The sequence below is a fragment of the Cupressus sempervirens genome, chromosome 6 (genome assembly GCF_028749045.1).
Source record: "Cupressus sempervirens isolate cs-2001-9-10 chromosome 6, ASM2874904v1, whole genome shotgun sequence".
Lineage (NCBI taxonomy): Eukaryota > Viridiplantae > Streptophyta > Pinopsida > Cupressales > Cupressaceae > Cupressus > Cupressus sempervirens.
In genome coordinates, this window is record NC_143123.1 from 163,397,568 (window position 1) to 163,423,497 (window position 25,930).

At 35.3% G+C, this 25,930-nt stretch overlaps 1 protein-coding gene across 1 annotated transcript in view; it reads right to left on the minus strand.

Annotated features, from left to right (window-relative positions):
• LOC149551758 (hydroxyphenylpyruvate reductase-like) overlaps positions 1 to 25,604 on the minus strand; it is a 73,123-nt gene extending 47,519 nt beyond the window's left edge. The window contains exon 1 of the mRNA XM_089787258.1: positions 24,874 to 25,604. Within this exon, the coding sequence (XP_089643384.1) occupies positions 24,874 to 25,302 (429 nt within the window). The 5' untranslated portion in view covers positions 25,303 to 25,604. The remainder of the gene's footprint in view (positions 1 to 24,873) is intronic.
• Positions 25,605 to 25,930: the final 326 nt, after the last annotated feature.

The window sequence follows — 25,930 nt, forward strand, 5'->3', positions numbered from 1 at the left end:
TATTGTCTACTTATAATTCATTGTTCATTGGTTTAAATATTAATACCTCACTCCCCCTACATGAATTGATTCCTACAAAAGACAATAATAAAGGGAGGAAGTTGAGTGACAAACCTAGGAATTTGGATTCTAGCAATAAACAATATATCGCAAAAAAGGTAAAGATGAGAATATCCTAAAGCATTTTGATATATTGTACAAAACTAAAACTTTGTCCTCCTCTAATCCTAGATAACTCTAAACATCTAGAACAAGAAGGTGGGGGTCTTTGATCAACATATAGGCAAAATAAGGTAAGGGCATTGAAATGGTGAAGGAAATAGGAGATGTGGACATTCAAAAGCTTATGCATGCAAACTAGGAACTGAATCTATTTTTTTTTCTTCTTGATTACATTAAGGAGAGTAGATCCACAAGGTTCAACCTCAAGTGTAATAAAAAAGGATTAAGGATAAGGTGGATCCATCAATCATTGATTGAGTAAAAAATGAGCTATAGAAACATGTGAATTGAATGTTAGATATAGTCCATAGATGTAAAATTGAGAATATTTCACATATATAGAAAGTATGAGAGAAAATATGTAGGCATAGACTATAGAACTAGAAAGAAGAGGAGATGATGAACATGTTTATGAAATTTATGCTTGAAAGTGGAAATTACTAGCAATCTGTAGTGCCTGCCCCTAGTTTACATTTTTCGAGCTACATTTATGTTATGATTGCCAAACTCTTTTAGGCCAAATTATGTTTGATGAGTAGTATTATTATTTTAGAGATTATCAGATGATGTTTACACTCAGTTTATTATATGATGAGATTACTTGGTACTCTATATTTCATGCATGTATGATGATTAGTCAATGGTTTTGGTTATCGATGATGATTAGTTAGATGGTTCATTATTCCATGTGTTTCTTATGGATACTTACCCCATACTGCATGTGTATGGTGTGCGTGCTATTTTATTTATGTATGGTGTTTCTGATATGGTTAAGGAAGGGAGTCGTAGTCACCTGCTAGTCGGGATCTACACGATGCACCACTTCCTGCCATTGCCTGTTTAGCTTAGAATATTGTGTTTGTACATGTGTGGATTTTATGCAGGTTGCAGGTACCGGGTATCGACTTCCCTGAATTGTCAGGATGAGCGTACCCTATCGCACTGTCTCAATGGTAAGAGAGGGGAGATAAACTCTTAAGTCCAAATCCTAAACCCTTTAGCCAATTGTCCTAATTGATAATTAGGACAAGTATCTGAGTTAAGTACCCTCCGAATGCATCAAATGATGTAATTTGGTGATTATAACCCTTGTGTTTGATTTGGTATGTATTTTTCTATGATGGGTTTTCGTATGTTGCTTTATGAGTCCTTGGTGTATTTTCTATTAATTAAGTCTAATTAAAAAGACTAATTAATGATTTAATTTAATAAGGAATTATTATGATATCTTTATATTTAATTAATTAATTAATTAATTAAATAAAAAAATTAAATTTGGAAATTAAAGTTTAAGATATATTTAGAACAGGATAATATTTATTTAATTTAATAATAATATATTTGGAGTTCATTTTTAAATAAATGCTAAATATTATTGTTATTTAAATTAATTAAAATATGTTATCAATTAAGTTCTAAAATGAATTAAAAGTTGAAAGATATTAATTTATTAAGAATTCTAGATCGCATGATCTAAACATGAGTTAAATATAAGAATTAAATTAAAAGATTAAATTATAAAAATTAATAATGTTATTTTAATTTCTTAAAAGTGCACATAAGATTTAAAGTAATAAATTAATTAAGAATTGAAGTCAAGTGAATTTTTAAATAAAGTTATTTAATAATTCAACTTAATGTGCATGAAAGTTGAATGCAAAAGAATTAGAAAAGATAATAAAAGTTAATTTGAGTTAACTGAGTTGTAAAAAGAGTCTTCTCGGGTAAACGCACAATTAGTGCCCCGAATTGAGGAGAATTTGCTTATCACAACTTTGGGGGTTCATTTTTGGGGGATACGAATTTGGACGAGAACTTTTGGAGGAAGACAATTTTTGGAAGCAAATTTCAGAAGGCTGATACGAAGAAAGTCTTGAAGGGGAAGGTTATTGAGAGGAGCGAATTCGCATACAATTTTCTGGAGGTTGCATAATAGCATCAGGATCAGGTAGGGTCTTGTGTTTTTTATCCATTAAATTTGCAATTATCCCTTCCTGCCTTCTTCGTGTCTGGGGTTTGTAGATCTGAATTCTCTGTGATAAAAGTTTTAAGCTTTCAAATCTTGTGAAGTTATTAATTATTCGTCAATAATTTTTGTATCCATGGAGACTGGATGAATTAATTAGAACCATTGTTTTCTTGATTTAGAAATTAAGATCTAATTTGATAAGGGTTTTGTTTTAATGAAATTGAAAAGTTCTAGATAAATAAATAAAAAAATAAAATAAATATATATATATAAATATATATATATTTATTTTTTACATATTTACCCTTTGGAAGAAATTGTTTTTATTAAAAAAAAAAAAGATTAAACAAAATTTATTTTTTTTAAAATAAAAACTTATTTTATTTGTATTAGAATAAAATAAAATCATATATAAAAATATATATATATATATATAAAAAAAAAAAAAAAGTATTTATATAATAATATAGTGGGGGGGAGGGAATTACCCTGTACCCGCCCCCACTGTCGGTGCAGGCCGACAGTACCTGCGTCGCAGGTACTGCGACGACAGGTACAAAGTACCTGCTGCCGCAGGCCCTGCTACCGCAGGCCTGCGGCCAAAGCCGACGGGCTATAAACGTTTGTGAGATTTCGTTTTTTTTAAAAAAAAAATTTTAAATTTTTTTTAATTATTAAAAAAATGAATTTTATTTAATTAAAAATTTTAAATAATAAAAATTATAATATATTCAATTTTTATAATATATTAAACTTTTTAAATATTTAATAAATAAATATTAATTGTATAGATATAGTTGTAGATTTTAATTTATTAATAGTTTTGCTTAAATATTAATAAATTAACAATTAGTAGTGGGATTAAAATAAGTAATTAGATCTAATAAATATTGATTAATTTAATTAAAATTAGTTTAATTAAGTTAATTATTAATGAATGTTATTTGACTAAATTATAAATTTGGATATTGATTTAATGAAAGTTATTATAGAAATGGGTTATTCGAAAAAGGGTAGTTGTGAAAACTTCGTTACTTGAATTCGACATTAAACTAAATCACAAACCTTACCTTAACTTAAATAATATACTTTCAGATCCAATCTCTGAGACTTTGATGTTGTCTTTGTACTTTGAATGTTTTGGGGTTGGTTTAGCGTTGACCAGTTCAGGTTGTTACCAGAGGCTCGGGGTTTGTGAATGTGATGTCTTGATGATTTGGTCTCGATCTTTCTTAACCTGACCATGGTAATGTGATGAAGTGCTCTATGACATGATTGTGTTTACTGTTTGTGATTGCTTTCCAGTTCCTTGTGTGAAGCTGAGATGTATGTATTTGAGAATACCTAACTTAACCATTTTTGGGTCTCGATCAGTTATATTTGATAACCATTTCTGAGTCTCGATCAGTTACACTTGTATTACTTTCTGGTTGCTCATTAGAGAACCATTGGATTTTGTGACTTATCATTGATGCCTTCAGTTGCTGATAGAGAACTGTCGTGATTACTTGATTACTATTTGATGTTATCTGTTGCTCATGAAGAACTGATATATTTTGTGGATTATCTTTTTATGATATTTTCAGTTGCTCGTATAGGACTGAGATGGTTTTATTATGATTCTTTGATTTATGAGTTCATGAGCTAGGGTAGGTTATCTATGTGTAGAGTCGGGAAGTGGCTTGCAATGGGGGTCGGAGCCCTAAGAGGCTGCCTTGAGAAACCCATTGTAAGTCGTTTTTAATAAGTGAAAACATTTACACTAAATGAGAGAAAATGAACCTAACAAGATAATTGTATGTTCTCTCCCATGCCATGAGTGCTAGTACAGACTAGGATGGGGTAGAGAGGACGCTTGGTTACGACCTTGCATTCCATAGTATGCCTCGTCAGTACGAGAGGATACTAGTGGCCGCAGGATCAGTAGGGACCCGGGATTCCTAAGGGATTGCTCGGGTAACTTCTACATGACTTTTGCGATGACACTTTCTCGCTTGCATATTAGGTTTCCTACGTGTCTTGTGGTACCTCTGGGATTTAGATGTCGATCTTTTTGGGAACCCTTGAGTTAGCATACTTATAGGATTTCCTGGACTTAAAGAGTATTTATGATTATAGGTTTTGTTATCCTATTTTGGGACTTGAGACTATCTCCTCAGCGCGGTGGGAGTGGACCATTTAGGTTCCACGCGGTCGGGTGGTAGTGCTTTTACCCTTACCATTGAGATCCGTTCCGTGGTCACTGTGGCTGGAGATTTCGTGATTGGCATTTACCTTCACTATGTTCTTGGATTATTATGATGGATGGTTAGATTTTATGATAGATGTTTTATCATTATGGATGTATGGATGTATCATGTATGGTGAATAGTTTCATATATTTTTACTGTACTTTGTATCATGGATTTGAGGATGTTGTATCTTGATCTTTACATATATATATATTCTTTTAAGCCTTTCATACCCTGTGACATGTACAGTGGATGAATGAGCATTCCGAATTAATTTGCCAAGGAGCATTCGGAACAAATGTATATTATGGACATTGGAGTTTCTGATTATTCTTTTATATGTATGTGTTAGTTGTTAGACTTAGAATTAATTAAATTTAAACGTGACTCAACGTCTTGGGATCTTTAAGAAATGTAACTTGCAATGTATGTTTGTCGATGATTACATGTTATTGCTTCCGCTACTATTTGTTTGATGTGTATGTCATACTTTCTTACTTTAAAAAAAAAAAAATGTTTAGCAAACTTAGAGAAACTTTAGGTTAATTCTTTTGGATCCCTTGGCGGGGCGTTACATCTAGTATCAGAGCCCAAGTTTCTACATTGGGAGCTCTGGGTATATTGGAACGCCACTAGTGTTAACTAGTTGAATAAAAATGCAAACCTTAAACTAAAACTTGAAGCTAGTTGAACTGAAACTGTATATAAACTATTAGTTACCTATTTTATTCATACTTCAACACTTAAAACTTCAAAACTGAAATCATACTTAAACTGAAATTATAGGTAAACTGAAAATTGAAAATATCTTGTTTGCAAAACATGTGTCTTTTATCTATGCATTTCAGTAGTATGTTTCATGGTTATTTTAGCATCTTGTGTCTTGGATATTATTGCAGGATGGTATCTGGGACGAGATCTTCCGTTAGGGGCCGTAGCCTTGGCCGTGGCAGAGGTCGTGGACAAGGCAGAGATGTTAGTGTTCATGAGTCTATCCATGAGAGCCCCATTCAGGAAGAGAATAGGGAAGAGCATGTCAATGAGCATCAGGAAGAGAACCACGATGAGGGACATGCCGACTCTGAGGAGGTTGATCTGAGGCAAATGATGCGAACCCTTATTGATCGCTTACCCCCTGTTCTTGAGCAGGATAGAGCACACCAGGTTGGACATGAGCATAGACGCAGATCTAGGAGTCCTCAGAGGGATCGACATAGATTCATAGTATCTTCTCAGATGAAGGATCTTCAGAGGTCCAAGATCAAGCCCTTTAATGGGCAAGGTTCTGGGTATGTAGCTGAGCAGTGGCTTATTGCCCTTGACAGGATTTTTGCTATGTAGGACTTTGACAGTAATGTCAAAGCGAGGTTTGCCATTACCAATCTAGAGTTATTTGGAGCCACCTGGTGGACTATTGAGGAGAAGAAGTTGGGCATTGACATGAGTAGTGTCACTTGGGAGATTTTCTTGGAGAGTTTTCATGAGCGATTCTTACCAGAGGAATGGAAGCAGCATAGAGCAGATGAGTTCCATAACTTGAGACAGTTCACTATGACCGTTGTAGAGTATGAGCGCAAGTTCTACGAGCTCATGCCTTTTTCGGGATTTAGTGACAACCCAGCACAGTTGGCACAACATTTCATTCGAGGCTTGAACAACCGTTTTATTGGGGGTGTTAAGGTATTTGAGCCTAAGACCCTCAAGGATGCGGTACATCGAGCTATCCTGGTAGAGCAGAGTGTCAACTTTGGGCAAGGGGGATTTGTGGGAGCGCCTACTATAGCAGGATCTAAGGGCAACCACAATTCCGGTGGAATCAGGAAGCCTCCCTTCCCTAGGAGGAATCAGTATTCTCAGCAACATTCTCAGCAGCATTCTCAGCGGCATTCTCAGCAGCAGCCTCAGCAGCATAAGGGATTTTACCCTCAGGCACAGAGTGGTGGCGATGGATCCAACTCTAGGATCAATCACAATGCTCAACGTAATAGACAGAATCAGCAATCTCGGCCTGCACAGAGCAACCAGTCTTTTGCTAGCAGGGGTAGCCACCAGCGGTCGAATGCACCACCTATAGGGAGAGGATCTGGCAGAGGCACGGGATGTTATTCGTGTGGACAGATTGGTCATATTGCAGCATACTGCCCACAGCGAGCATCTTAGTATTCAGGACCCAGGCCAGCGGCATCTGAGCCTACAGTCGGAAATACAGGTGGATCTCATAGAGTATTTGCAGCGGTGGATCACCGTCAGGCAAACCATCAGGGGACAGTAGTTGAGACTACAGGAGCTATCCGAGGTACACCTCTCTCTATATTATTTGATTCAGGTGCTACAGATTCTTTCATTTCTCCATCTCTAGTTGATAAGTGTAAGCTGGAGCCGGTTAAGCAAGACCATGGTTGGCAAGTGGAACTAGCCTCAGGTGCTAAAGTTTCCACAGATTCGGTGGTTCATAAGTGTGGACTTAGCATAGGAGGGTTTAAGACTTCAGTCAATTTTTGAGTTATTCCTCTTGGCTCCTACGATGTGGTCTTAGGTATGGATTGGCTTAGCTCTCATATGGCTAGTATTGACTGCAGAAAGAAGACCATTATGTGTCAGGATGACCAAGGGAAGGATGTTGAGATTGTGGGGATACCGAGACCTATATCCCTACGGATGATCTCTGCTATGCAACTTAAGCGAAGCTTTCGTAAGGGGTGTCAGGTATTTGCCGTTTCGGTAAATGAGCTTGATGAGGAAGAATCTACGAGGAAGACCCTAGATCACCCTATTTTACAGGAGTATGTTGATGTCTTTCCGAGTGAGATTCCAGGCATGCCTCCGAAGAGAGACATTGATTTTAGCATTGAGCTCACTCCAGGAGCGGAACCTATCTCTAGAGCTCCTTACCGTATGACCACTTAGGAGCTAAGTGAGTTGCGTTTGCAGTTAGAGGAACTTTTGGCCAAGGGTAGTATTCGACCTAGTGTATCACCATGGGGAGCTCCAGTGCTCTTTGTGAAGAAGAAGGATGGTTCTTTGCGCCTTTGCATCGATTACAGACAGCTGAATAAGGTGACAATAAAGAACAGGTATCCTTTACCTAGGATTGATGATTTATTTGATCAGATCAAGGGAGCTACAGTGTTCTCTAAGATTGATCTTAAGTCAGGATACCATCAACTTCGCATCAAGGAGGCTGATATTCATAAGACCGCCTTCCGAACTCACTACGGGCATTATGAGTTCACAGTGGTACCCTTTGGGCTGACGAACGCTCCATTAGTTTTCATGTGCTTAATGAATGGGGTGTTCCGTTCCTATCTTGATAGATTTGTTCTTGTGTTCCTCGATGATATTCTGATATATTCTAAGTCCCAAAAGGAACATGAGGAACATTTGAGTTTAGTTTTGCAGTGCTTGAGAGATAATCAACTTTATGCCAATGCGGCAAAGTGTGATTTCTTTCAATCAGAGATACAGTATTTGGGACACGTTATTTCAGGCGAAGGTATCTCTGTAGACCCTGCGAAGATCCAGGCAATAGTAGATTGGCCTGCACCCACTACTGTGTCAGAGATTCATAGTTTCATGGGTCTAGCTGGGTATTATCGCAGATTTGTTCAAAACTTCTCCAGAATAGCACACCCTATTACCTCCCTTCAGAGGAAAGGAAAGAAGTTTCTTTGGACAGAAAAGTGTGTAGAAGCATTTCAGAAACTCAAAGAGCTTCTGACCAGTGCACCGATCTTAGCAGTACCTGATCCAGAAGGGGAGTTCATGGTGTGTACAGATGCTTCCCTCGAGGGTATTGGAGCAGTTCTAATGCAGAATGGTCGAGTGATTGCATATGAGTCACGCAAACTCAAGGATCATGAGTTGAATTATCCTACACATGACCTTGAGTTAGCAGCAGTAGTTCATGCCTTAGTGAGATGGAGACATTTCTTGTTGGGACACAGATTTGAACTACATAGCGATCATCGTAGTCTTCAGTACATATTCACGCAGCCTAATCTGAATGCTAGGCAAAGGCGTTGGATGGAGTTTTTGTGCGAGTATGACTTTGAGGTGAAGTATATCCAGGGGAAGGAGAATGTTGTAGCTGATGCTTTGAGTCGCAGGAAACATGTGATATCATCTATGACTCTTAGTGTCGATTTGAGATGTCAGATACTTCAGGCACTCCCCACTGATGCATGGTATCTGGAGGTGTGCAGTGAGATCAATTTAGGGAGATCCTTGGAGGGTAAGTTTTCAGGCTATGTCTTAGAATCAGATGGCCTTTTGAGACTTTCAGGAAGGATCTATGTGCCGCTACTGGATGAGCTTCGCATATTGATCCTATCAGAGGCCCATCGTGCACCTTACTCGACACATCCAGGTGTCAAGAAGATGCATGCAGATTTGTGACGTTTATTCTATTGGTCCAGGATGAAGCGTGACATTGCTGATTTTGTGACTAGATGTCTTGAGTGTCAGAGAGTCAAGGCAGAACACCAACATCCGGTAGGACTCTTGCAACCGAATCTCGTTCCTTCATGGAAGTGGGACATCATCTCTATGGATTTCATAGTAGGATTACCTATGACTCTTCGTCGTCATGATGCTATCATGGTCACCGTTGACCGGTTGACCAAGGTGGCACATTTTGCACCAATTAGGTCTTCCTACACTGCAGCTTCAGTAGCTAATGTCTTCATGCGTGATATTGTGAGACTACATGGTATTCCCCGAAAGATCATTTCGGATAGGGATCATGTTTTCACTTCCGCATTTTGGACATCACTACAGCATGATCTTGGAGCGCAGTTGAACTTCAGTTCAGCATATCACCCAGAGACAGATGGACAGACAGAGAGAGTGAATCAAGTTCTCGAAGATATGTTGAGGATGTACGTGATGGATAGGCAGACTCATTGGGAGGACTATCTCTACCTAGTGGAGTTTGCTTACAACAACGGGTATCACAGTTCTATTGGCATGGCACCTTTCCAAGCCTTATATGGTCGCCCTTGTCGTACACCTTTGAGTTGGGATAGCCTTGAGGATCGCATCCTGTTGGGCCCAGAGATGCTTCGTGACATGGAGCAACAGGTGGTGCGTATCCGAGAGCACTTGACAATGGCACAGGATAGGCAGAAGAAGTATGCTGATGCTCATAGGTCAGATAAGCAGTTTGCTGTGGGAGAGAAGGTTTTCTTGAGAGTGCGTCTGCGGAAGAGTCCGATCCGTTATGGAAAGGGCTCGAAGCTAGCACCTTGCTTTGTGGGACCATTCGATATTCTTGAGAGGATTGGTCCAGTTGCCTATCGTCTTGCTTTACCGCCCAGCCTTGCTCACATTCACGATGTTTTCCATGTTTCAGTACTTAGACAGTATATTCCTGATGTTGTACATATTCTTGATTGGAATGCTTTACAGGTAGAGGACGGGCAGCTGGCTTTGGAGCCAATACGTATTCTGGAGCAGCGGGAGTTGACCCTCAGGGGTCGAACCATAGAGCAGGTAAGGGTCCAATGGGACCCTACTGATGACTCTTCAGCGACATGGGAGGATGCATCTAGATTACGGGATTTATATCCCTATTTGTTTATAGGCTTCCAGGAGTAAGCCTAAGTCTAGGGGGGGTGGATGTAGTGCCTGCCCCTAGTTTACATTTTTCGAGCTACATTTATGTTATGATTGCCAAACTCTTTTAGGCCAAATTATGTTTGATGAGTAGTATTATTATTTTAGAGATTATCAAATGATGTTTACACTCAGTTTATTATATGATGAGATTACTTGGTACTCTATATTTCATGCATGTATGATGATTAGTCAATGGTTTTGGTTATCGATGATGATTAGTTAGATGGTTCATTATTCCATGTGTTTCTTATGGATACTTACCCCATACTGCATGTGTATGGTGTGCGTGCTGTTTTATTTATGTATGGTGTTTCTGATATGGTTAAGGAAGGGAGTCGTAGTCACCTGCTAGTCGGGATCTACATGATGCACCACTTCCTGCCATTGCCTGTTTAGCTTAGAATATTGTGTTTGTACATGCGTGGATTTTATGCAGGTTGCAGGTACCGGGTATCGACTTCCCTGAATTGTCAGGATGAGCGTACCCTATCGCACTGTCTCAATGGTAAGAGAGGGGAGATAAACTCTTAAGTCCAAATCCTAAACCCTTTAGCCAATTGTCCTAATTGATAATTAGGACAAGTATCTGAGTTAAGTACCCTCCGAATGCATCAAATGATGTAATTTGGTGATTATAACCCTTGTGTTTGATTTGGTATGTATTTTTCTATGATAGGTTTTCGTATGTTGCTTTATGAGTCCTTGGTGTATTTTCTATTAATTAAGTCTAATTAAAAAGACTAATTAATGATTTAATTTAATAAGGAATTATTATGATATCTTTATATTTAATTAATTAATTAATTAATTAAATAAAAGAATTAAAGTTGGAAATTAAAGTTTAAGATATATTTAGAACAGGATAATATTTATTTAATTTAATAATAATATATTTGGAGTTCATTTTTAAATAAATGCTAAATATTATTGTTATTTAAATTAATTAAAATATGTTATCAATTAAGTTCTAAAATGAATTAAAAGTTGAAAGATATTAATTTATTAAGAATTCTAGATCGCATGATCTAAACATGAGTTAAATATAGAATTAAATTAAAAGATTAAATTATAAAAATTAATAATGTTATTTTAATTTCTTAAAAGTGCACATAAGATTTAAAGTAATAAATTAATTAAGAATTGAAGTCAAATGAATTTTTAAATAAAGTTATTTAATAATTCAACTTAATGTGCATGAAAGTTGAATGCAAAAGAATTAGAAAAGATAATAAAAGTTAATTTGAGTTAACTGAGTTGTAAAAAGAGTCTTCTCGGGTAAACGCACAATTAGTGCCCCGAATTGAGGAGAATTTGCTTATCACAACTTTGGGGGTTCATTTTTGGGGGATACGAATTTGGACGAGAATTTTTGGAGGAAGACAATTTTTGGAAGCAAATTTCAGAAGGCTGATACGAAGAAAGTCTTGAAGGGGAAGGTTATTGAGAGGAGCGAATTCGCATACAGTTTTTTGGAGGTTGCATAATAGCATCAGGATCAGGTAGGGTCTTGTGTTTTTTATCCATTAAATTTGCAATTATCCCTTCCTGCCTTCTTCGTGTCTGGGGTTTGTAGATCTGAATTCTCTGTGATAAAAGTTTTAAGCTTTCAAATCTTGTGAAGTTATTAATTATTCGTCAATAATTTTTGTATCCATGGAGACTGGATGAATTAATTAGAACCATTGTTTTCTTGATTTAGAAATTAAGATCTAATTTGATAAGGGTTTTGTTTTAATGAAATTGAAAAGTTCTAGATAAATAAATTTAAAAAAAAATAAATATATATATATAAATATATATATTTATTTTTTACATATTTACCCTTTGGAAGAAATTGTTTTTATAAAAAAAAAAAAAAGATTAAACAAAATTAATTTTTTTTAAAATAAAAACTTATTTTATTTGTATTAGAATAAAATAAAATCATATATAAAAAAAATATATATATATTAAAAAAAAAAAATAAAAAAAAAGTATTTATATAATAATATAGTGGGGGGGAGGGAATTACCCCGTACTCGCCCCCACTGTCGGCGCAGGCCGACAGTACCTGCATCGCAGGTACTGCGACGGCAGGTACAGAGTACCTGCCGCCGCAGGCCCTGCGACGGCAGGTACAGAGTACCTGCCGCCGCAGGCCCTGCGACCGCAGGCTTGCGGCCAAAGCCGACGGGCTATAAACGTTTGTGAGATTTCGTTTTTTAAAATTTTTTTTTTAAAAATTTTTTTTAATTATTAAAAAAACAAATTTTATTTAATTAAAAATTTTAAATAATAAAAATTATAATATATTCAATTTTTATAATATATTAAACTTTTTAAATATTTAATAAATAAATATTAATTGTATAGATATAGTTGTAGATTTTAATTTATTAATAGTTTTGCTTAAATATTAATAAATTAACAATTAATAGTGGGATTAAAATAAGTAATTAGATCTAATAAATATTGATTAATTTAATTAAAATTAGTTTAATTAAGTTAATTATTAATGAATGTTATTTGACTAAATTATAAATTTGGATATTGATTTAATGAAAGTTATTATAGAAATGGGTTATTCGAAAAAGGGTAGTTGTGAAAACTTCGTTACTTGAATTCGACATTAAACTAAATCACAAACCTTACCTTAAATAATATACTTTCAGATCCAATCTCTGAGACTTTGATGTTGTCTTTGTACTTTGAATGTTTTGGGGTTGGTTTAGCGTTGACCAGTTCAGGTTGTTACCAGAGGCTCGGGGTTTGTGAATGTGATGTCTTGATGATTTGGTCTCGATCTTTCTTAACCTGACCATGGTAATGTGATGAAGTGCTCTATGACATGATTGTGTTTACTGTTTGTGATTGCTTTCCAGTTCCTTGTGTGAAGCTGAGATGTATGTATTTGAGAATACCTAACTTAACCATTTTTGGGTCTCGATCAGTTATATTTGATAACCATTTCTGAGTCTCGATCAGTTACACTTGTATTACTTTCTGGTTGCTCATTAGAGAACCATTGGATTTTGTGACTTATCATTGATGCCTTCAGTTGCTGATAGAGAACTGTCATGATTACTTGATTACTATTTGATGTTATCTGTTGCTCATGAAGAACTGATATATTTTGTGGATTATCTTTTTATGATATTTTCAGTTGCTTGTATAGGACTGAGATGGTTTTATTATGATTCTTTGATTTATGAGTTCATGAGCTAGGGTAGGTTATCTATGTGTAGAGTCGGGAAGTGGCTTGCAATGGGGGTCGGAGCCCTAAGAGGCTGCCTTGAGAAACCCATTGTAAGTCGTTTTTAATAAGTGAAAACATTTACACTAAATGAGAGAAAATGAACCTAACAAGATAATTGTATGTTCTCTCCCATGCCATGAGTGCTAGTACAGACTAGGATGGGGTAGAGAGGACGCTTGGTTACGACCTTGCATTCCATAGTATGCCTCGTCAGTACGAGAGGATACTAGTGGCCGCAGGATCAGTAGGGACCCGGGATTCCTAAGGGATTGCTCGGGTAACTTCTACATGACTTTTGCGATGACACTTTCCCGCTTGCATATTAGGTTTCCTACGTGTCTTGTGGTACCTCTGGGATTTAGATGTCAATCTTTTTGGGAACCCTTGAGTTAGCATACTTATAGGATTTCCTGGACTTAGAGAGTATTTATGATTATAGGTTTTGTTATCCTATTTTGGGACTTGAGACTATCTCCTCAGCGCGGTGGGAGTGGACCATTTAGGTTCCACACGGTCGGGTGGTAGTGCTTTTACTCTTACCATTGAGATCCGTTCCGTGGTCACCGTGGCTGGAGATTTCGTGATTGGCATTTACCTTCACTATGTTCTTGGATTATTATGATGGATGGTTAGATTTTATGATAGATGTTTTATCATTATGGATGTATGGATGTATCATGTATGGTGAATAGTTTCATATATTTTTACTGTACTTTGTATCATGGATTTGAGGATGTTGTATCTTGATCTTTACATATATATATATTCTTTTAAGCCTTTCATACCCTGTGACATGTACAGTGGATGAATGAGCATTCCGAATTAATTTGCCAAGGAGCATTCGGAACAAATGTATATTATGGACATTGGAGTTTCTGATTATTCTTTTATATGTATGTGTTAGTTGTTAGACTTAGAATTAATTAAATTTAAACGTGACTCAACGTCTTGGGATCTTTAAGAAATGTAACTTGCAATGTATGTTTGTCGATGATTACATGTTATTGCTTCCGCTACTATTTGTTTGATGTGTATATCATACTTTCTTACTTTAAAAAAAAAAAAATGTTTAGCAAACTTAGTGAAACTTTAGGTTAATTCTTTTGGATCCCTTGGCGGGGCGTTACACAATCTTGGACACTCTTGACCTAGGAGTGCCAAATATACATAAAAATTATATGTTTCAAATTAGGACACCACTTAGAAACTTTCCTAAAAGTTTTATCATAAAAATATTAAACATTGGTGATGCAGTGCAAGGCAGAAGAATCCGCAAAGGAGATGTCCTAGCCCCCAACAAATAACCACACAACAAAAAATAATACAAGATACAAGATCTGATACCAAACACAACTCTTTATTCATAGAATAACTGATTATATGCAATGTGTTGAGTTGTAAGGCCTTCCTGGTTATGGCCAAATACAATAGCAATTACAATAATAGTTTTGCTAGATCCCTCAAGATCCAACCCAAATGCTAGCTAATCTAGATCCACACTCTAATAGAAACCTCCAAGGAAGATCTAAACTTGTGCTCGCAAGCCACCAAGCAACCTCGTTTCCCAATCCTTAGCCACTATCTCTTCAAAGTTCACTCCTTTTCCACATCCTCTTCTCCAAGCTAGATGATTATGACAAAAGACTCCACAAGACCCCCTACTCATATCCAACTAAGCCATAAGTTGTCATATCCCCATTTTAAGATAGAATTTTAATAATAATTAGATAATACATTGTTATTAAATAAATAATAAAATTACATTAAAACTATTAGTAAACTATAAACTAAGGAAATAATAATTATTTAATCTATATTATTAATAAAATAATATTTAGTATGATATTTTAAATAATTAAAAAATAATAAATTTCAATGAGTAAAGAAAGAAATAAAATTAAATACAAGAAACTCCATCACGTTGAGAGATTCAGTGATAAACTCTTTTCCATAAATGGATGTAGCCATTGTGGGTGCCATGTCGAGAGACTCCATGATAGGGATATTTGGAAAGATACCTCCCTAGTGTAAAGTTTCTGCAAATTCTATAGGTTCAAGCTTGAGATAATACCTTTAGGATTTGTTGTTGTTCTGATCTTATTCTTCTTCTAAATGTAGAAGGTAATTTTCAGAATATTTAATGCTATTTATGAAACTTGTTTGTCTCTACAATAACTCATATAGGGCAGTATTGTTTTAAGGAGAAAACTTCAATGTATTGTGTGTTCTTAAACTACAATAACAACCACCTATTATACCATGACCAAAGGGCATGTCCCTCAAAGGGACATGACCCTCTCTACGTCAGCCCATACTACACTTATAGAAATCAGCGTCCATGAAGGAGATAACACAAATATTAACATAACTATTAGTTATAGTTAGTGCATAACATGTTTATTTCCAAGGATCACCACCCATCCTATTTGAAAAGTGTTAGTTTATAATGCTTTCGAATGGTATGCAAGGAGAGAAGATTAAGGTGCAGTCTGCACTCTCAGACTAGTATGATATCACTATTATAAATCTAACACTCCCTCTTAACTTGATAATCATACTGAGAGATAAGATATCTAGCATCATCAATTACGATGAATAAGCATAGATTGATACTCTATATCTATCTGAATCTTCTAAGCAAATGGTATCATGGAACACATGATACTGAGTCATATAACCATCTTGTGATATGACTTGTCACTTATACTAGTGATATCAGTATTGCATATAATGCAATATACATAGGATAAAATTCAAAGAATGATTAAATTCTTCATTTATCTAGGTTGTGACTCATAGGAACTGGCAATCCTATATCACAACTTGATCTTGAGTTAAGATCTACCAAAACATAGGATAAAGTCTAAGAATAAATTCTTCCTTTATACAAGTTGTGATTCATAGGCATAGAAATGCTTATGTCACAAATGATCTTGAACTCACCTAGATCTAACAATAGTTCTATACTGTTCAACACATTATCTGAGAGATCGTCATCTCTCATAATGTCTTTTATACAAGTATTCATTACCTCAGAGATCATCACCTCTAAAATAATGAATACAAATGGTGGAGCCCATAACACTGAATACCCTGACAATAAAATTATTTTATTAATAATTTAAAGAATACAAATAAATTACAATTCAATCATACCAAATCTTTTCCTGAAGTGATCTATCTTCACTCTAGAGAGAGGTTTGGCGAGAATATTTGTTGTTTGATCTGTAGTGCAAATGTATTCTAATTTTACAGTATTTTTGTCTACCATATCTCTTACATAATGGTAAGGAATTTTGATATGCTTCGACCTGTCATGAAAAACTGGATTCACCGAAAGCTTGATGGAACTTTGATTATCACAATGAATAATCGTAGGATTCATGGCTTGACCAAATAATCTCACAAGTAACTTTCCAAGCCAAACTGCTTCTTGAGAGGCCATCGCTATTGTAATGTATTCAGTTTTTGTGGAACTTTGTGCTGCTGAAGACTGTTTTTCGCATATCCAAGATATCATTGTTGATCTTAAATTGAAACAACATCTTGAAGTACTTTTTGTGTCTTTAACACTTCCACCCCAATCTGAGTTAGTGAATCCATGTAAATCTAAGTCAACTTTCTCATATTTGAGCCCAAGATTAAGAGTGCTTTGTAAGTATCTCATAATGTGTTTGATTGTAACTAGGTGAATCTCCTTTGGCTCACACATAAACTAACTTAATGCATTAATAGCATAGCAAATATTAGGTCTTGTATTTACCAAGTACATAAGGGACCCAATCATCTGTCTGTAGAGAGTAGAATCTATGGAAGGTGATTTTGTTGTTGCTCCTTTAAGTTTATGTAGATTGGTCTCCATTGGAGAAGGCATAGACTTGCAATTCCACATTCCAAATCTCTTCAAAATATCTAATGTATACTTCCCTTGATTAAGTATAATGTTGTCAGAATTCTGCCATACTTCTGGTCCTAGGAAGTAATGAAGGAGTCCCAAGTCTTTCATCTTGAATTCTCTAATTAGATCTTTCTTGCATTGATCTATGAGATGATCATCACCTATTATTAGTAAATCATCAACATATAGTATCAAAATTACCATATCATCTTTATCCTTTTTATAATATAGATTTGGATCTGCTTCATTTTTGAAGAATCATAAGCCGGTGAGATACTTATCAATTCTTTCATACCAAGCCCTTGGCACCTATTTAATCCCATAGAGAGCTTTCTTGAGCCTACAAACAAAAAATGTTAGGATCATGAGTTTCAAATCCTTCAAGTTGCTCCAAATATACCTCTTTTGTAATCTTTCCATTCAAGAATATTGTTTTTACATCCATCTGATGTACATCCCTTTGATGTTGTGGTGGCTAGAACTACTCTTACAGAGGTGTATCTAGCAACAGGAGCAAAAGTTTCTTCATAATCAATCTCTTCTCTCTGAGAGAATCCCCTGGCTATAAATCTGGCTTTATATTTTTCAATGCTGTCGTCAGCAGCATGCTTTGTTTTAAATATCCACTTGGAAGAAATAGATTTTCCTTTAGGTCTTGGAACAATTTCTCAAACATCATTCTTCATTAAAGATTGATATTCTTCTATCATAGCTTCTTTCCAAGCTGTATGTTTAATAGCATCTAAAGTATAGACTTGCAATTCCACATTCGAAATCTCTTCAAAATATCTAATATATACTTCCCTTGATTAAGTATAATATTATCATAATTATGTCGTACTTCCAATCTTAGGAAGTAATGAAGGAGTCCCAAGTCTTTCATCTCGAATTTTCTAATTAGATCTTTCTTGCATTGATCTGTGAGATGATCATCACCTATTATTAGTAAATCATCAACATACAGTATCAAAATTACCATATCATCTTTATCCCTTTTATAATATAGATTTGGATCAGCTTCATTTTTGGAGAATCATAAGCCGGTGAAATACTTATCAATTCTTTCATACCAAGCCCTTGGTGCCTATTTAAGCCCATAGATAACTTTCTTGAGCTTGCAAACAAAAATGTTACGATCGTGAGTTTTAAATCCTTCAGGTTGCTCCAAATATACCTCTTCTATAATCTTTCCATTTAGGAATATTGTTTTTACATCCATCTAATGTACTTTCCATCCCTTTGATGTTGTAGTGGCTAGAACTGCTCTTACAGGGGTGTATCTGGCAATAGAGAAAAAGTTTCTTCATAATCAATCTCTTCTCTCTGAGAGAATCCCCTGGCTACAAATCTAGTTTTATATTTTTCAATGCTACCATTAGCAGCATGCTTAATTTTAAATATCCACTTGGAAGAAACAACAAATTTTCCTTCAGGTCTTGGAACAATTTCCCAAACATCATTCTTCATTAAAGATTGGTATTCTTCCATCATAGCTTCTTTCCAAGCTGTATGTTTAATAGCATCTAAAGTATAGACTTGCAATTCCAAATTTCAAATCTCTTCAAAATATCTAATGTATACTTCCCTTGATTAAGTATAATGTTGTCAAAATTCTATCGTACTTCTAGTCTTAGGAAGTAATGAAGGATTCCCAAGTCTTTCATCTCGAATTCTCTAATTAGATCTTTCTTGCATTGATCTATGAGATGATCATCACCTATTATTAGTAAATCATCAACATACAATATCAAAATTACCATATCATATTTTTTTTTTTTATAATATGGATTTGGATCAGCTTCATTTTTGGAGAATCATAAGCCAGTGAGATACTTATCAATTCTTTCATACCAAGCCCTTGGCGCCTATTTAAGCCCATAGAGAGCTTTCTTGAGCTTGCAAACAAAAACATTAGGATCATGAGTTTCAAATTCTTCAAGTTGCTCCAAATATACCTCTTTTTTAATATTTCCATTTAGGACTATTGTTTTTACATCCATCTGATGTACTTTCCATCCCTTTAATGTTGTGATGGCTAGAATTGCTCTTACAAAGGTGTATCTGGCAACAAGAGCAAAGGTTTCTTCATAATCAATCCCTTCTCTCTAAGAGAATCCCTTGGCTACAAATTTGGCTTTATATTTTTCAATGCTACCATCAACAACATGTAAATATCAACTTGGAAGAAACAACAGATTTTCCTTCAATTCTTGGAATAATTTCCCAAACATCATAATTCTTCATTAAAGATTGGTATTCTTTTGTCATAGCTTCTTTCCAAGTTGTATGTTTAATAGCATCTGAAGTATTGGTTGGTTTTGATTTAGACAAATCATTCATGTTTGTTGTATAACTAGAAAATCTTTTGGATCTTTTGCTTTCTTTCACTGTTCCAGAAGCTACAACAAAGTCTTGTGCTTCTTCTACTGTTTTAATGGCCCAAAGTGGTTTTTTCTTTGAATTTTGAGTTTCTCCAAGATTAAAGTTTTGAATTTCATTTTCAATGTCTTCTATGTTCTCCCTCTGAGAATCAAATTTAGTATTTCTTTTAGAACTAGTTAAAGGAAATTGTTCTTCATAACTTAGGGCTCTTTTGAATTCCAAATCTTCTTCAAAAATACTAAGTTCAATATTTTTTTGGCTAGGTATGAAAATCCTATATGCTTTAGATATTTCACTATACCCTACAAAAATACCTTTCCTCATAGAGCGTTCTAACTTAGTTCTCTTTTCTTTTGGAACATGGATATATACAGGGCACCCAAAAATCCTAAGATGACTTATATTGGGTTTAACCTTTGTAAAGACTTCTTCACAAGTTTTATCTCGAAGGTAGGAGTGAGGGCTTCTATTTTGAATATAGATAGCAATACAAGAGGCTTCTGCCCAAAGACAATATTCTAGATTTTGATCAAATATCATAGCTCTAGTAGCTTCTATAATTGTTCTATTCTTCCTTTCTTCTACCCCATTTTGTTGTGGATTATAAGGAACGGTATACTCCCTCTTAATTCTAATTTCTTTACAAAACTTTTTAAACAAATTTGAGGTGTATTCCCCTTCATTATCAGTTCTAAGAGTTTTAATTTTATGTCCTTATAAGTTTTCAATTAAGGTTTTAAATTCTTTAAATCTCTTTAGGATTTCTTCTGATTCATTGCATTTTAGGATGTAAATCCAAGTTTTCCTAGAGAAGTCATCTATGAATAGAATATAGTACCAGAATCCTCTAAGAGAAGGAACAGACATAGGTCCACATAAATCTGAATGGATTAATTCCAAAACATTGTTAGTTGTTCTAGTGCTATCATGAAATGGATTTTTGGTGTTCTTACCCAGAGCACATCCTTTGCATATGCTTGAGTGATCTTTATTCAATTTAGGTAAACCAATGACCATCTTCTCCATGGTTGATAAAGTTTCAAAATTTAGATGTCCTAATCTTTTGTGCCATATTTCATTTATGTCCTCAGCTTCATGAATTAAGGTTTGAATAGGTTGACTAGGTTCTGAATTTAATTCATACAAATACCCTTTTCTTTGACCAATTAATTTTTCTTTCTTAATTGAGTTCTTAGCCCAAGTTATGACTTTACCGTCCATGAATGCAACATTATGTCCATCATCTTCAAGTGTTGTAACCGAGATTAGATTCCTTTTTATTCTTGGTACATATAGTACTCTTTTGAGAAGTACAAAACTCTGTGACTGTAGTTTCAAGGTGTAATTTCCAATTCCTTTGACGAAATGTGCTGAATTATCACTAATGGTGACTTTGCCATTAACCTTTTCTGACACAGAGGTCTAGTGCTTCTTTGTATCCTATAATATGTTGAGATGATCCACTATCAATTACTCATGCCTTACTTGAGACTTCATTTGATAGTGTTGAATACACTATGTGATTCTCAAGATCATAGTTATCTTCTTCCCTAGTGATGTTTGTATAGTTCACTTGTTGTTTAGAATTCTTAGGGCAATTAGATTTGTAGTGTCCAAACTTTTCATATATGAAACATTTTATTTTTGGATAGATCTTTCTTAGGTTTATCATTCTTTTGATTACCCATTTTCTTCTTGAAATGCTTATTTTTTCCTTGATAGGAATTTGTATTAAGAACATGAAGTTCTTCATCTTCCGTTTTTATTTTCCTCCTTTCTTAAATTTTTTGGATTCTTCCTGAAGAAAGCCTCCCTTATGTCTATTGAAGTCAAGAAGATTATCTCTGGTACTTACTCCTTGTGCGAATGTTTCCCATGAATCTAATAATCTATCTATAGCAATCAATGTTAGTTCTATATCATTAATGATGGTTCCTATACTTGAAAGTTCATCTCTTAGGCTAGCAACCCTTAGGAAGTAAGAATTCATCGATTCTCCCTTCTTTATTTGAATGTGATTTAGTTGCCTTTTTAGTACGAGAAATCTAGTTGAATTGTTAACCTCATATGTATTTAGTAATGCATTCATCATATTAAATGTTGTTTGTGTTTCGTTAGCATGGGTACTATATCATTTTTCACTCCATCTAATATGATCTAAATGGCTTTCCTATTTCCTTTACTCCAGATAGGTTTATGAGGTTCAACAGTAGGTTGTCTTGATTTTGAATCAACAAATTATTTTACATCATTTTCTTCAAGAATCATCATGATTATGAATTTCTAGGCATCAGAGAGTTCTTTCCCATCAAACCTGTCATCGGGTTTGATTGTGTATGCCATTGAAGATAGGAGAATGATGCACTAGATATATATCAAGTTTGGTTATTTAATTTGCAAAGTCTAGGTTCGACTACCAGAGCTTTGATACCATGTAAAGTTTTTGCAAATTCTATAGGTTTAGATCCTAGATAATACCTTTAGGATTTTTTGTTGTTCTAATCTTCTTCTTCTTCTAAATGTAGAAGGTAATTTTCAAAATATTTAATGCTATGTTGAAACTTGTTTGTCTCTACAATAACTCGTATAGGGCAATATTATTTTAAGGAGCAGACTTCAATGTATTGTGTGTTCTTAAACTACAATAACACCCACCTATTATACCATGACCAAGGGGCATATCCCTAAAGGGACATGACCCTCTCTAGGTCGGCCCATACTACACTTATAGAAATCGGCATCCATGAAGGAGATAACACAAATATTAACATAACTATTAGTTATAGTTAGTGCATAACATGTTTATTTGCAAGGATCGCCGCCCATCCTATTTGCAAAGTGTATCGAGTTAATGATTTCAAATGGTATGCAAGGGGAGAAGATTAAGGTGTGGTCTGCACTCTCAGACCAGTATGATATCACTGTTATAAATTTAACACCTAGATAAGAGGGAGTGTTGATGTTAGAGCGTCAGGAGCAATCTTTCTTTATATTTGAAATATATAAATAATCTATTTTTTATTTTATTTTTGAAGAAAATCAAGGGTCAAGATACTAAAGAGTCAAGACAATGAAGGTTCAAGACAAGAAGGAATTAGCATAAATAATACAGATTGATATCTTTTGTTTTCTGAGAGATTAATACTAAGAAATTTATTATTTTTTGCATATAAGTTATAATCATCACTTCAGATTAAACCTAGTGTTTGGGCATAATGTAACACAGTCTTAATCTCTTTCATTAAATATATAGGTGATATAATTGTGGCTAGCTTTTTCTCCCTTTAGTTAAACGAAATTCCCAGTATAATTTTTTTGTCTTATTGCTCATTATTTTGTATATGTTGCTTATCTCTGTTTCTGGTCTAAACTTCAACAAAGGTGTCATCAACCTTGTAAATCCTTGTATTATTTATTCCTGTAATGTTGTTTGTCAATTGCCCATAAGGGATGAAATTGATTTACCAACAGTGGTAAAAGAGCTCACATTAATATAGAGTTACTTTCAATGTTTCGACTTTAGGAAGAGGGCAAAATGCTTGCTTTTCATCTTTGCAATCTTCTATTTTGGGTTGTTTGGAGTCTGGACACATGTAGGATGTTGTAAGAGTATGCATGACAGTTATGACCAACTCATAATATTCTATGATGACAATTATGATAGAATATTGCTATGCTGGTTCCTAAATGCCCATGCATGAGAGATGCCTTGTGATAGTTGTAAGAGCATCTGTAAATGGCTATTTTGGACTGCATGATAATGGTTTTTATGTGGGGGAGTTGTTTTTTCATATAGTTTCATACCACATGAAGGACTTATTCTTTAATTTGCATACAATCACATTTTCATTAAGAGTAGTCTTAGCTTTGAACCTCATCAATAATTTTATTGAATTAGAGAATGGAAAAAGTTCCAACAATTCCCAAACAGATATAGATATCAATAGGTTATGCAAAGTCAAAAGATGATGTGATCGGTTGGTGTGGACAAAAGCTAATCTATGTAAGGGTCCTTGTTTTCACTTTTGCCAAAATGATTGTGCCCTCATCCAAAACCAAATAAGAATGACACTCATTCATGAACTGACTACAATAGGCCATAATATTACCAGAGGGAATTATGAAAAAGCATTGTCATGCCTCTTGGAGATATTGGATAAGCCGAAGTCAGCACTTGTCCCCAACCAAACCTACAGTTGCTATAAAATGATTTCAGTTAATGTACATAGTAGGTAATTTTAAGTTTTGAAAAAGGAAAAAAAAAAATCGTATGGATGCGCAATGTTCTAGCATGTGCCCAACTTTAGTGTGTGCATGCTTCTATCTCATCATAAATCTATGCACTTGGTTATCCCCAATAAGAAACCTTCAAAATACACAAGTTTACTGTAACATCTGAGCCATGCAGACTGAAATCTAAATATATATTTGATGTCTTATGGCCCACAATGTGCTCAGTAAAGATTGTGCAGTAGAAATACAAAGTCGTTTACAGACATGCATCTACCCTACAAGAAAGATCGGTGTTGTCCAGATGGTCATAGGGAGTTCCCAGCATAGACTAAGTTGATAAATCCAAAATGATGATGAAATAAAAATATAAGCCCAGCTAATTCCGAATATTCTACCCGTACTCACTTTTCTATAATTGTTGGTGAATTGAATGGCTCACAAAGAGCCCACCACAGATCAAGTCTTGCTGAGTGCAAGGCTTCAACATCATAAGGGATGAGGCCAGGATCGTGCCCCAAATGATTTTGACGGCATGGATGCCCCTCGGCCCTTGGCTCTAAGCCGAAGAAGTTTTAGGGACGACTGGGCCCATATCAGGTTCCTAAAAAGTCTATATGGTAGCCTTCGCTAATTGATAGCTCATAGTTTTTGTGTCTTGCAGATTTGAACCCTCCATAAAAAATAAAAAATAAAATCTTACATATTACCTATCCATGACTTGGGAATCCCCGCACACAAGAATGTACATGGAGAACATGAAGTTAACCAATGATAATCCACACTATTCCTGAGGACGTTATAAAGTGCAACTTGTGATAATTTTCCACAAATAACTTAACGATACTAGTTATTGTCACCCACTGACCTAGTGGGCATTCAATTGTCTAACCTTCCATTGACAAATTTACAGATTCTATCCAGTGGGCTATTTGACCTGGCATAAGCAGAGAAGCCACGGATAAAACCCAGCTCAATACAACATCTTAAATCTCATATAATTCCAAAACTCTATATCTGAATTGCAAACCTGGAACCCAGAAAAAGGGCAAAATAGTCCTCATACTGAGAAATGGCAACAGCAACTCACCTTAGTAGTAAGCTTATACTCTGCTTTAGGCCACAATCCCTGTCTCACATATCGATCCGCTGCACAAACCTGTCGTAGCGTGCAGAGCATCAAACCTATGGACAAATCCGCAACATCGTCCGTCAGGACATCTGGAGTGTTGGTGACCGCTATTTTCTTCTCCTTGCATTTGGCCAAATCCACCTTGTCCAGACCCGCACTAAATGTGGAGACAATCTCCAACTTAGGAAGTGAATCAACCAGCTCTGCATTGGCCCCCGCGGTTTTACCGCAGACCACTGCTTGAATTGAATCACTATGCTCGCTCACAAAAGCCTGTTTATCATCAGCTTCCCACGGTTTGTATACCCTAAATCTGCTTTCAAGAGCCTCCAGCAGGTATGGCATCATTGGATAGACCATCAACACGCCAATTTTTTTCACATCCATCTCTTGAAGTTCAATGTCGCAGAGCCAACCAAATTGAGCGCCCAAAATGAGATGCCCGATTATCCCTTCGTATTCACAATGTGAAATTGAAAGACAATCTTTAGTTCTTTCCTGGACGTAGTACCATTGATAAGCACATTACGAAATGGGAATCGGGCTCGGAATCAGCGTATATTATGAGAGCGTGATCTGTAATTGGTGGTTATGCCCACTTTCCACTACTTTCGTTGATTTTTATGGCGAGGTGCCAAACAAAAATAAAATGTTGCTTTCAAATTACAGCTTGTTCTTGGCCAGGAATCGAATACTGAAGTGCTTGAGAAAAGTAAAGACCAGTTCTTCAGAGATTTATCGTCAGAATTTGTTCTCCAGAGATTTATCGTCATGAATGGGAACTGTCTTCGAATAAATTTGGTGGCGTTCAGGGAATCGTTGCAATGAGGCCACTTTGAAATCATAGATTAGCCGTATAAGTTAAGATTTAAAGAACCTGTAAAGTTTGGACATTAGAATAGAATAGAATAGAATTTTTTTAAAAAAAATTTACATTGAGTTATAACGTCAAACGGGACAGTTGTCAGGTTTGATATTATATATATATTTTAATTTGTTTAGTTAGTTATTTTTA